This window comes from Brachyistius frenatus, unplaced genomic scaffold (genome assembly GCF_029030835.1).
Source record: "Brachyistius frenatus isolate BFR_SWC_R1_liver_20210118 unplaced genomic scaffold, ASM2903083v1 Contig_487, whole genome shotgun sequence".
Lineage (NCBI taxonomy): Eukaryota > Metazoa > Chordata > Actinopteri > Embiotocidae > Brachyistius > Brachyistius frenatus.
The window spans coordinates 22,501-36,290 of record NW_027211086.1 but is presented as its reverse complement, the minus strand read 5'-3'; the positions used below and the strand labels follow the sequence as shown (position 1 = coordinate 36,290).

Here is a 13,790-nt window from a genome sequence, read left to right as displayed (position 1 = left end):
GTGTTCCAGATGTTGTATTAGTGTTCCAGATGTTGTACTAGTGTTCCAGATGTTGTACTAGTGTTCCAGATGTTGTACTTGTGTACTAACTAAGTGTGAAACTCTGAACACTTTCCACCCTAAACAGTCGCCATCTTGGCTCTGTAGAAGAAGGGGCGGGGCCACCAATGTAAAGGATTTTCAAATTAAAAGCGTGTGAGGAAGCTGCAGCGGTTCCTGAACACAAAGTGTTTGTTCTCCACTGCTGCTGGACAGAAGAATCAGAGTGTTTATTGAGTGTTAAACAGAAGACACAAAAACACACTGAATTCTGGGTAAAATAATTAAAGCTGCAGATATTTTGGAAGCTGATGTGTTCACATGATGAGGTCATTTCCTGTTAGTGCAGAACAGCAGTGTAGATTTGAAACAACAACTGGAAAAATGTGGCGGCACTTCTGGTAAAATCATCAAGTTTTGGTGTCACTGAAGAGAAACTTCAGTTTCAGAGAAAATGTGAGAAGAGCAGAAATTCACACTTCCTTAATGACACATTCAGGTGGTTCTGAACGTCTTGTCACTTTTAAAACCACGCAGAGGTCTGACACATCGATCAGTCAGTCCTCATTGAACATTTTCCACACTTTAAATGTCATGAGGGAGGCGGAGCTTCTGGCTGTGTCAGACCTTCCATGACTGAACCGTGTTCATGAATCTGCTCATAAAGATTGAACATGTTCTCACACACACACACACACACACACACACACACACACACACACACACACACACACACACACACACACACACACACACACACACACACACCTGTGTCACTTTGATGTGATCGTGAGGCGTCGGCTCACATAAACCAGTGAGGTCGGGGTTGTAGCTGCGACCGTCGGGAAACAGGTAGCTATGAGGTAGAAGAAAAAAAACAGGTAAAACACACAGTGAGGTTTTTACTGGAAATGTCTCAACAACATTAAATTCACTAACTGCATGAAAGGGGTTTTAAATGTTACAGTTATGATATTGTACACGTTGATGTGTAAATAACCCATAAAAGTGATGAAACAGAAACACAACAATACAAACTAAAAGCAGCATGAAGACTACTGGAAGTAATGGTTGTAGTTTTTTTGTACTTTAGACTTTCTCTCATCCTGATTTCTAACACAAACTATCAGCAATGAGCAGAAACTCAATTAAAAAAAAATCTACCTTAAGTTTCACAAATTAAATAAAACACAAGACAGTAAAATATATAGTTAAATATACCCATCAAAAAGTCATTCAAAGTAATGAAAAGTAATTTTTTTTAAAGTAATTAAAATTATTTTTTACAGTGTGTTTTCTCTTCCTGTATGATTGGATTTATTGAAGATGTGAATCTGTTTTTAGTGATTCTCTATGAACCACCTTTTGTGTGTTCTGCTTTTGAGTTTCCTTTTGGTTCGTATATTGAATAGTTAGAATTATTTTTTGTAAATAACTTATATGTTAGCGTTTTTTTGTTTACATTTTGTATTTTTGATAATAAAATATGTATTTTTTTGAAGTAAGTAAAACAGAACAGAATGTCTTCAAGTTATATCATGAATTTCCCCATCTGGGTAAAAACCACTGTCACTGACTCCTGCGAGTTACTGAGGTCTCCCTGCTTGTTCAAAAGAGCCTCAAACAGGACCCCCCCTCCCTCCCGATTTGCGTGGCGGTCTGTCACATGATCAGGTATGATAGAAACAGATGTCCTCACAGACTTTTAAAGACATTGATGTGACTGACTGAGACTCAGTTTGTTGTTTGTACCCAGTGGAGAGTTGAACAGAACCGATCAATAACAGAGAGGAGAGACACGTACAAGCCCTCCCTGTACCCGTCGATGAGGGCCTGGAACAGAGGCTTGTTGTGGGGGATGGTCTGCAGGATGTTTCCGTCGTTGGTCACGTAGCCGATGGCCCACTGGCCCAAACGGGTGCAGCTCAGTCTGAAGATGTAACTGGAGGAGAGAGAAAACATGAAGGATTCATTCACCTATGCACTGTTAAAAAAAAAAAATCAATATAATAAACTGTTATCTAGGGTTAACACCTCGTGGGGGAATATCAAGTTACAGTTTAGGGATGGGACAGATGTGAGGTCACAGTGACCTTTGACCTCCAAAATCTATTCAGTTCGTCCTTCGGTCCAAGTGAATATTTGGGCCAAATTTGAAGAAACATTCCTCAAGGCATTTCTAAAATATTATGCTCACAAGAATGGGATAGACGGATGGGATGGACGTGAGGTCATAGTGAGCTTGACCTCTGACCCCTGATCACCAAACTCAACTCACTTTATCTTTAGGACCAAAGGAATGGTTGTACCAAATCTGAAGATATTCCGTCCTTCCGTTCTTGAGATATCACATGAACAACATGAGGCCTCCATTATGTTTCACATGGCGTCATGATGACGTTAAAGTAAAAGAGCACTGGCTGAATGTCTGAAGCCTTTTACAAGAACATTAAATAGATGTGAGCTAATGTTGTAATACTTTATATAATAAAAGTTTGTTTTAAATAAATGTAAAAAATAATAAATGAATTAAAGAAAACTGCTAATAAAACTCTGATGAGGCATTTAATTACACATAACATGTCATGATGGTTTTCCAAGTTTCTGTTTTGGACACAAGAAAAGTTTCATGTCATCATGCAACAGTGGAATATACTTTATAATACTTTATAGCTTTTACCATTATATTGAATATGTGATTGTCATAGATTTACTATGTATAGTGTACAATATTATTAATAAAATGATTTTAAAATATAAGTGACAGACTGATGCTGACTTTTTAAAAGCAGTGAACATAACATTTACTTTTATTCTCCTTATTTTTCCTGTGCCATCTTAAAAGATAAAAAGTAATATATTATTTTATGTGTTATCTTTTTACAGTCTTTCTTTTAAATTCAGCAACACAAAACTGTTGCATCCATCCACGGTATCATGTGACTGCTCCACTATCAGATGAAATGTTCTCTTCACACAGCGTCACCGATCTGTCCGTCTCAGGATGAGCTACGAGACACGGAAGAAATCTGCACCGACGCTTCTGTCTCGTGAAAAGATTTCTACTGAAGTTTAGGGTGTAGGAACTTTTCTCAAAGATTTTTAAAGCAAATACATTAAGTCTCAAAAAGGTTATTTAATCTGAGTCAAGTACAAACAACAACCTGCTTCAACAGTCTGAAACTAGAATCACAGCTCAGCTTTGCGGCACATTTGTAGAGATTTCTTCCAGAGAAAGAGGAAATCGCTTTCATAGTGGGAAATGGATGTGAAGTCACAGGGACCTTGACCTTTGACCTTTGACCGCCCCATGCTATTCAACTTCTGTCATCAAATCCAAAGTGAATAAAATGTGTCCATCAGTTATCTCGGTGTTGTTAGCTAAAGTCACTCCTTCTTCTTAGTTTTCTGGAGGTCCATCTGAAAATAATCCCTCATTCATTAGAAAAGAAGACTCAAGAAGACCTGTTTTGGGGGCGTGTCTGTTTGATTGACAGGTTGCAGCTATCGGTGGGCGGGACGTAGTATTGTCAGGTTTCCAAAATTACAGGCTGCAAGTACATACAAGTCTCTCATCAGATGGTCTTTGAACAAGAGAAATGTTCTTCAGACGAGTGAAACACTAACTTACAACTTCTTTATTTTCTATAAAACTAACATCATCAAACAGCAGAGCTGCAGCTGCATCACTCAGGTCATCACAGAGATTTCAGAGTGAATCTGAGTACAAAGGAAGCAGCTGAGCAGACAGTGGAACAGTTTGAATGGGAAGTAGAGACAGATGCAGTCCAGCACCAGTACTGGTCTCAGAGCAAGTCCTGACCACAGAGCCTGATCCCTCCTCCACCACAGAGCCTGATCCCTCCTCCACCACAGAGCCTGATCCCTCCTCCACCACAGAGCCTGATCCCTCCTCCACCACAGAGCCTGATCCCTCCTCCACCACAGAGCCTGATCCCTCCTCCACCACAGAGCCAGACCTCCTGCAACAATCACACCTGCAGTCATGTGATCACCTTCACAGTGATGATGTTAATGAGACATGACGAATACATGTGGACTCACTCATCACACAAACATGCTGACAAGGTGTGTCCACGTGTGTGTTGGTTCATAACAGGTATTTGCATGAGTCCCTCAGGGATCAGCTTCTAATACACTCACATCCTCACACAAACTGGAACCGTTTCTCTCACACACACACACACACACACACACACACACACACACACACACACACACACACACACACACACACACACACACACACACACACACACACACACACACACACACACACACACACACACACACACACACAGCCTTTTTGCAGTCCATTACTTTCTGTTAGGATGCAGAGGTATAATTGAGTTTTGAGTTTGTGAGCTGACTTCTGTTTGCAGACTGTTTGCTCTGATACACCTGTTTGATTTCATCTACATTAGGAAGTTTGTTTGCTATAAAGGTCAATAAACTGTCGTCAGAAATGACTTATTGTTGTCATTACTATTAGAATAAAAGCATCTGCCTGAATCCTTACACTGATAATTCTGTTGTTTGAAGTGACCCAGGTCAAATCAAAACGATCCAGATCATTTACATCCTGCTGTCATCAGCATTACAACAATATATACAAGACAAAAAAAGGAGCTTGTTATTCAGACTGCAGTTCAGAGAAGTGATGGATCACAGCACGAACTGTTTATGACACATATAATCCTGAATGAAAATTCATAAACACTCTTTATTTCTGACTGATATCCGTTTCCTTTGAGCTGGAGCTCTGAGGCTGTTTGCCACGGCAACCAGACACATAAATATTCATGAGCATATGTGCAGACGGAGGATATCGTTGGTTTTAAACCAAACTGAATCCTGAAGCATCACGCTGACTTTCAGACCTGTCGGAGCACTGACACTCAGATAAGAGCGGCAGAGCTGCAGGAGGGTTCAGAGAAGTCAAGGTAAACAAATCCTGACTTCTAGGTAAACAAATCCTGACTTCATGGGTAAACAAATCCTGACTTCTAGATAAACAAATCCTGACTTCATGAGTAAAGAAATCCTGACTTCATGGGTAAAGAAATCCTGACTTCATGAGTAAAGAAATCCTGACTTCATGAGTAAAGAAATCCTGACTTCATGGGTAAAGAAATCCTGACTTCATGAGTAAACAGATCCAGACCGCTAGGTAAACAATGTCAGACTTCTAGGTAAACATATCCAGACTTAGTGGGTAAACAAATTCTGACTTCATAGGTAAACAAATTCAGACTTCATGAGTAAACAGATCCAGACTTCTAGGTAAACAATTCCAGACTTCTACGTAAACAAATCCTGACTTCATGGGTAAACAAATCCAGACTTCTAGGTAAACAAATCCAGACTTCTAGGTAAACAATTCCAGACGTCTACGTAAACAAATCCTGACTTCATGGGTAAACAAATCCAGACTTGTAGGTAAACAAATCCAGACTTCATGGGTAAAAAAAAACCTTGACTTCATGGGTAAACAAATCCCGATTTGTAGGGTAAACAAATCCAGACTTCATGGGTAAACAAATCCAGAGTTCTAGATAAACAAATCAAGACTTCATGGGTAAACAAATCCTGACTTCATGAGTAAAGAAATCCTGACTTCTAGGTAAACAAATCCTGACTTCATGGGTAAACAAATTTGACTTCATGAGTAAACAGATCCTGAGTTCTAGGGTAAACAAATCCTTACTCCACAGGGAAACAAATCCAGATTTCTAGGTAAAAAAAAAATCCCGATTTGTAGGGTAAACAAATCCTGACTTCCAGGGTAAACAAATCCTGACTTCATGAGTAAACAAATCCTGACTTCATGAGTAAACAAATCCTGACTTCTAGGTAAACAAATCCAGAATTCTAGGGTAAACAAATCCTGACTTCATGGGTAAACAAATCCAGACTTCATGAGTAAACAAATCCTGACTTCTAGGGTAAACAAATCCTGACTTCTAGGTAAACAAATCCAGATTATAATCTCATTTTGAAAGTCAATTAGCCTTCAGTCGACAGTAGGAGTGTGTAGTTGTGGTCCAGTATTTGTCAGGTTACATCACTGGAGTTCGTTCTTTGTCTAAGAGGTGATGAACTGTTGTGTGGTTTATGACAGGATGCTACATGGCTCTCTTACCAACCATTAATGGTGCTGCATGTTCCTGAAGTAAGAGCAGTCCTGAAGAGGTCCATTTTAATTCATGAATAAATAGTGTCTGGATTATTTGAAGGAGAACGACACATTGGTGAGTAAAGTGACAGTTGAATTTTTTTTTTCTCCTTTGCGGATAGGCAGCTGATTGTGTTGTTTATTAGTTTAGTTTATGAACTTTATTTATAACAGGAACCATGTAAAAAAGACATTAATCTCCAAAAGAGAAAAGATTATTTGTAGCAGGTTTAGCAACCAGCTAATTGCTGTCTGCAGTACCTGTGCAGGTGAGAGGAGAAAATAACACAACCTGCTATTTCTACTGCAAACGGATCATCTACACACACACACACACACAACGAACATACTCTTCACAGGAATAATCAGATAGCACAAAATATTACATTCATATATACATAGTCCAAAAAACAGTTTGAAAAATTAAAAATGTATTTAGTTCTTTGAAATCCATTTTTAACTTTTAACTTTAAGTGAATCTGTGCAGGTTTTTAATCGACTCAGAGCCTGCTGACAGAAACAGGTGAGATGAGCTGCTTGTTGTCAGTCCTGCTGTCAATCAGCTGTTCAGTGTGTTCACCCTGAGACTGGAGGTTTAGCCAAAACTTTCTAACGTGAATAAGGTTTTTAATGCATTGAAGTTTTTTTTGTAATGATGTGGAGAAATGGAAAATATCTCCGATATATCCAACACTGAAAAAACAAATTTTACCAAGTACCAGTGCTTTCGGTTTTTCAAAATTCTAATGATCATGTAACCGGACCAGCAGAGCGTTTAACTTCAGTCTAACAGTAATATTGCCACTGTAAAACCAACTCTTTAATCATTTTCAGATAAATCTGTCTTCTTTGAAGTTTCACGAACTTTCTTTCGGGGGTTGTGATTGGCCTGTGAGCTCAGTTCCAGAGTAGCATGCAGAACACTCTCATGTGGACCCCAAACAGCAGAGACAGGAACAGAAATAATCCTATTTGTCCCAGTAAACTCAAATCTCAGGTATACAGCCACATGTGAGAAAACCATGAGAGTTCAAATATACAAGTATGTCATCAGCAAATAAAAGAATCAGACTAAAGAAACTGTTAAAACAGTCTTTTATCATCAGTTTCCGTTTCCTACAGGTCCCGTCGGTGTTCCTCTCTGATCCTCCATCTATTCACACTTCAAGCTTTGATTTCTTGCTCTCTCTTTCTTTTCTGTTCTGATGTTTTTCCACCAGCAGCTCTAAAACACGTCTTGCATCGTGCACACAGCCCACATACCTGCCGGGCTTGTTGATGTACTTGTGCAGTCGGGCTTTGACCTCATCGTAGGTGAGGAAGGCCATGTAGCCGGGGTGGGTTACTGCCAGGAAGTTCCAGTTCCTCAGGATGGATCCCCACGGCTGAAACACACCAACCAACACATCTGTAATCATTTTACATTCATCTCTTTATGTTGTCAACATAAAGGCATGTCGGGCCACAAATACATGAATCTGAGCGAGCAGAGCGGAAGAGAGAGACCAGCACAGACTTCTGTCTGTCTTTGTTTAGAACTGGTTTGAGGTTTTCTGACTTGTAGAGATGCCAAAATTTTTGCAGTGGAGGAGAACTAACAGTCATCACTGCAAGAGGCGGAGTCTGTTTATCTGGCCGCTCAGTAGGAATCCCTGAACTGGGGCCCTGAAGTGTGTTGGAGGGCTTCAGCTGTCTGCCACGACATGCTCGTCCATCCTGCAGCTCGCCGGGACAAAGATCTGCTGCCTCACTGTGGCTGGTCTGGCAGAAGAAACCAAACTGGAGGTTGAAGAGGAAGAGCAGACCGGACCACTCTGAGCTGGATCGAGTCCCAAAGAGGTCGAAGACGGAAAGAAGGAGAAAACAGCAGCACTGACTTTAAACATGTTCATGATAGATTTCCTGCTAATCCTCTTTGAGAGACGCAGTTACAGCGAGGAACAAACATCCAAAACTCACCAGAGGGTTGAGCAACCTTAAAGAACTCAGTTCAACTGTTCTAACGCTGTGTCCTGAGAGATCACAGAACATCATCATCATCTGTCACCAGGTTGGTTCACCCGGTGACTCTGACCTTCATATGGGCCCTCTGATCCCTCCTCCGCCTCCCACCAGGATTCCCAACCAACCATCAACCATCAGTGATGTCATCAACCATCAGTGATGTCATCATCCATCAGTGATGTCATCGTTGGTTTGTGAACATTATGAATCCTCCAGTTCAGATTCTGTCCGTCACCATCTTTGCCAGTTCGGAGCGGTTCGGAGCAGGAAGTGACCATATTTGGACGAGCTGGGGGAGGAGCCAGCGGTGGATCTGACCGATCTGATCGGAAACCTGACGATACTACGTCCCACCCACCGATAGCTGCAACCTGTCAATCAAACAGACACGCCCCCAAAAACAGGTCTTCTTGAATCTTCTTTTCTAATGAATGAGGGATTATTTTCAGATGGACCTCCAGAAAACTAATAAGAAGGAGTGACTTTAGCTAACAACACCGAGATAACTGATGGACACATTTTATTCACTTTGGATTTGATGAGAGAAGTTGAATGGGAGTCTATGGAGCCGGAGGCTTTTTGGAGCCGACCTCTAGTGGCACTCGCTGGTATTGCAGCTGAAGACACTTCTGGATCAGAACCATTTTGCAGACCTGAAGATACAAACTCTTTTATAAACAATCTGTGGTCCCAGCCAGTGAATCAACCAGGCCAACCAAAGTTTCTTCCCATGAATCCATCAGTAAAAAGTCATTCCTGCTCCTTTACCAGACCTTTAAAAGCATTCAGCCCTGTCGGAGAGTTCATGAAACGTTGTGAAGTCTCAGGTTTTACTTTTTTTTAACACATCTATCGTGACACTGATTCTGAAATAATCCTTCTTTGAGTATTCAGTCTCATTTTTCATGCTCAGAGTTCAGACTGATCATCCACAGAACAAAGGTCCTGCTGCAGTGAGACATGACTTTAAAGCTCCGCCCACACACACCATCTTGAAGCCACATGTGCCAGTAATCTGTCATCAGCAGGGTGAAACCACACACATCCACAGAGCTCACGAACATCAAACAGAAACTCGGTCTACATTTCTGCTGCCGTTAATGTCCTGGATCAAGTTTCAATTCAGTTAAATAAGTGCTGCTGTGTGTTCTAATGTGAAGTCACTATTGAACTGAACCACCTGCAGGCAGCATGCAGTCAGTCCTGACCTGTGCTGCTGGGTTCAGGAAGTATTATTGACCTTCTATTGTCCAGTAAGTTATTTATTTTATCTCAAACAGGAATAAACTCGAACACAGAGTCTTCCTGCAGTAGAGTAACATCGGTTCCGTGTTCTGTTTCATCTCACACTGAAAATATGACCTCACTTCAAGTCCAACTTCCAACTGTGAGATGATATTGGTGTTGATTTCATGGAAATGTGCCGTCAGTGTCTCACTGTACCTGCAGGATATTCTAATGGTGTATTTGTGTATTGAGTATCTCCAGGGAGCTTTAAAACTCTCTCCATCCTCTAAACTGGCCCTTTAATGCTTATTTACTTTGGAAAATCTTTCTAAATATGTTCCAAACATGTAAGCTGCATGTATGTTTGAGGATTATAAAACAGTCAGTGAAATGTGCTGTACTCTTCACTTGAGGAGGTTCAGATAATCCAGCAGTGACATGGTTTGAGCTGTTTATCCTGCAGGTGTGCTGCTTGCTGCATCCAAAGCCATCTTTCTGTTGTCATGTTTTCTGTTTATATACAGATGTCACACTCATAAAAGAAATTGTCGGTCCCTCCAGGATTTCTCAGAGTTTTGGTTTTTTTCAATTTCTGCACTCAAAAATGTTTGATTTTGTGGTGGATTTCCTCACAAATGTTAATGTAACTTGTGGAGTCTTAAGTGAGTTTTTGGCAGTGATTTACTGAGTAATTACGTCTTTGAAATCAGGTGCAAATCTCTGTATTTAAATGAGGGTTTGCGTGTTAAAGAGATTCCAGCAATGGAAAACAGAGCGACCGCAAAAGGAAAAGGAAATCTGATCCCATTGAAGTTAAAAAATATAACAAGAACAAAACGGAGAAAAAAAAGTCTTCATAATAAAACGTGGCTAAATAAAAGAGGAGGACGGTGAGATCCTCTAACATCAGCAGGTCCAGATCTTTCTGTGATGAGCAGCTGATGTTCCATTGAGTTCCTGGAGGTCTCGTGAACCTGATGAAGCTACCTGTGAATTCTGCAGGACTCATTCAGGATGTGACAGCTCACCTGAACAACAGGACTGGAGGGAGATCCAAGCAGAGATACGCTGGAACCACCCAGAGGCAGCAAAATGCTGAGTCGGAAGAAGTTTTTTAATTGCTGGTATTTCGTGGCTCCTCCTTGTTGTTGGCTGTCAATCATCTTTCAGTTCATTCAATAACTGTAAGATTTCATCTCTGGACAGACGAACTGTCTGAATCATTTCTGCCTCTGACATCAGAAATGTTTAACGGGTGTAAAACCTCGTTCTCTACGTATTCTCTGGTTTCCTGTGTCTCCTTCACAATAAGAGCAGCCGTCTCTCCTGATGTTCATCTGATTAAAACCTTCAGTCGTACTAAAATACACAACAATTACTTCTCCTGTTTCTACTTCCTGGTTCAGTAAATATCGTTGCAGGTGATAAATTGTTCTATTTGCATGTTTCCTCTCAGTATTTTACACCTTCAAGCAGAAACTCCCAATATTACATATGGAGGAGGAGGAGGAGAAAGACAGAGGGGAGGAGGATGAGGATGAGGAGGAGGATGGAGGAGGAGGAGGAGGAGGAGAAGGACGGAGGGGAGGAGGACTGAGGTCCAACATATTACATATGATGCAGGCAAACACGCAGAATGGACGTGTTAAATTGCACATTTGAAAGATGCAATCTTCACTGCACATCGTTAGTAGATCTGCTTGGACATTTTTTTGCGGGTGGTGTGAAGTTTGAATGTGATTTTACACGGAAACGTTTAGTAAATCAGACCCTGAGAGCGAAGCTGTCTCAGACAACCTGCATTTCCTAAAGTGGGACAGCTGTGATCGAAATGTGGGACTCTGAAGAGTCTTCCCTAAAAAGCCTAAATCACCTCAATTATTGGCATTGTTAATATACAATCCATGCACACTCCCTGATAACGTGATAAAAAAAAACTTGTAGGAATGTTTTATTTATAGTAAATTTATGGGCTTAATATAAATTATGTCAGTCCCACAGTTGGACATTTAAAAAGTTAAAAGTGATTTGGATTACACGACATCAGAGCTTGTGTTAAACCTTAGTTTTACCGCTTCATTAACCTGAGGAGGACCTAAACTAAATAAAGCTGAGGTGTCCCACATTAGTGCAATTCACCCGACCTGAACACAGTATTAAACTAAGTGTCAACGTTATTTGATTGACAGGTGTGAAGCCTGGATTTATGGGACCGACCTGGAAGAGGCGTGTGAAGATGTCGAACTCGAACACAGAGATAAAGTCGTTGCAGGTGAGGTCGATGGTGGACTTGAGGGCCATGGCCTCCAGGCCCGAGCTGATGGGATGTACTTCGTGAAGGCACTGTCGGAAGATCTTCCACGGCACTATCGTCCTGCAAAGATCAGGAAACACAGGTACAGGTGAGATAAATGGTGTTTTGTAATCTATCTTCACTGATATAAATGTGCCTCTGATGAATGAAGTGATTCACAGCTGATGTGAGACTAAACTCTGGTCTTCAGAAGAGATGAAACAATAAGAAGAACAGACAGAAATGTCCTCCATGGTTACAGAGTCCAGTCAGAGAGGTCAGGTGGAGGTCAAGTGGAGGTCAGCTTGTCACACTTTCATTCACACATGATAAACTGTTGGTTTCTACCAAACATCTGTGTGACTGATCAGCAGCCTCAGAGGCTTCACAGGCTGCAGGATCTGACCACTAACTAACGGCATTGCTACAAGAAACCAGAAGAGATTCATGTTATTAGAAAAAGGCTGGATCAGAGAGGTGAGTGAGTCCTGCAGCTCTGAACATGAACCGCTCGGCAACCAGCTGCATGTTTCTGCAGAACGAGATGTTCAGAGATCTGCAGCATTTTACCTCCAACTGTGAAACTACATCCCAACACAGTCCCCAGATATTCATCACTGAAAGAATGGAAGAACACCGGCCTCACCGCTCCGTTTACTACAACAGGAGGATGAATCTCTGCATTAACAACTGGAAATGTGAAATATGACTGAAGGTAAAACCCTGAAACAGCACTGCTGTTCTTCTGATGTTCCTGCTCCGCCAAGTTATTACACATTAATACATCATTGTTCTGTTGTCTGGGTATCACGTGTGAACTTTATCTTTTCATCCTCCAACATTAGCTCCATGTAGTCACATCAGTTGGTCCATTTCAAGATAAAATTATTTGATTATCAGATCAGGATTTCAGCTGATTAAATGTCCGAATGGATCGTTTCCACAAAAGAAACATTTCCAGTCACTGACGGTTTATTTAATGCGTCTGTGGGAAGCAGCAGCACGACTACAGGCTGACTGAGCGGTCAGCAGGGGGCGCTCTGGGTGACGCACCAACACAAACCTTCTGTCGCAACGAGCTGTGATTCCAAAGCTGAAGATGTCATCGTGATATTTAAGAGCAGACGGTGTTTCTCTGTTTGATGTAAAACGACAGCACTCTCACTTGTCAGAAGTTAACAGAAGTAAAAATTCTAAGTTGGATAAACTTAAACATTAGACTTTATTAACCGAACTCTAAATCTGACTGAAGATTGTTGCCTCTAAACTTTAGATGTTGATAGAGACTGTCAGATATAAAGAGAGAACTGAATTCACTGGAGGGCTTCACGACCTCAGAGCAGTGGAGGCGAAGCTAACAGGAACATCAGTCTGACCACATCTGGAATATGATATAAGATATAATATATATAATAATGTTCACCTTCCTGCATACATTAGACTCTCACACAGAGAATATTAGTTGTGCTGTAAAGAATACTTTTACAGTGTAATACATCACATACTCATACACACTGATACATAGAGAATCCATTGATCTGACAGACGTCAGCTGATCTGCTGACTGACTGAATAATTCAGTCAGACCTTCACTGGGAGATAATTAATGAGGGAAACTTCATGGAGCTGCTCAGACCGATTCCTTCAGAGTCCTGCTGTCCTAACAGGATCCGCTCTGACCTCCACACACTGTCTGTTGCTAACAGAAACTCACTCGCGGCCACGCCCACGCTAGGCCCCGCCCCCTCCCAGCCCCGGCCAGTGAAGCAAAGCCAGGCGAGTGGACAACAAAAAACGACTTTTTGGTTCAAATAGGACATTTGTTACAAATTTGAAGAAGCACCTTCAAGATGTAGGAGGATGGACCTAAACTCACACCAGCAGAACAGAACCAGATTATCTGTGAGAGCATCATCATTATTATTATAGAAGCAGTCAACCTTTTAAATGACTCTAAACTTCTACTTAAAGAATGTTTAGAGGTTCTTTAAAGAACGTCGAACTTCCAAACACAACTTTTTAACAGCAGAT

The 13,790-nt window shown here is 41.1% G+C and overlaps 1 protein-coding gene across 1 annotated transcript in view; it reads right to left on the bottom strand.

Annotated features, from left to right (window-relative positions):
* cblb (Cbl proto-oncogene B, E3 ubiquitin protein ligase) overlaps positions 1-13,790 on the bottom strand; it is a 56,863-nt gene that overhangs the window by 23,252 nt on the left and 19,821 nt on the right. Inside the window, exons 3-6 of the mRNA XM_069687756.1 lie at positions 11,684-11,840; positions 7,499-7,620; positions 1,844-1,981; positions 808-895 (exon numbers count right to left, since the gene is read on the bottom strand). Coding sequence (XP_069543857.1) covers positions 808-895; positions 1,844-1,981; positions 7,499-7,620; positions 11,684-11,840 — 505 coding nt within the window. The remainder of the gene's footprint in view (positions 1-807; positions 896-1,843; positions 1,982-7,498; positions 7,621-11,683; positions 11,841-13,790) is intronic.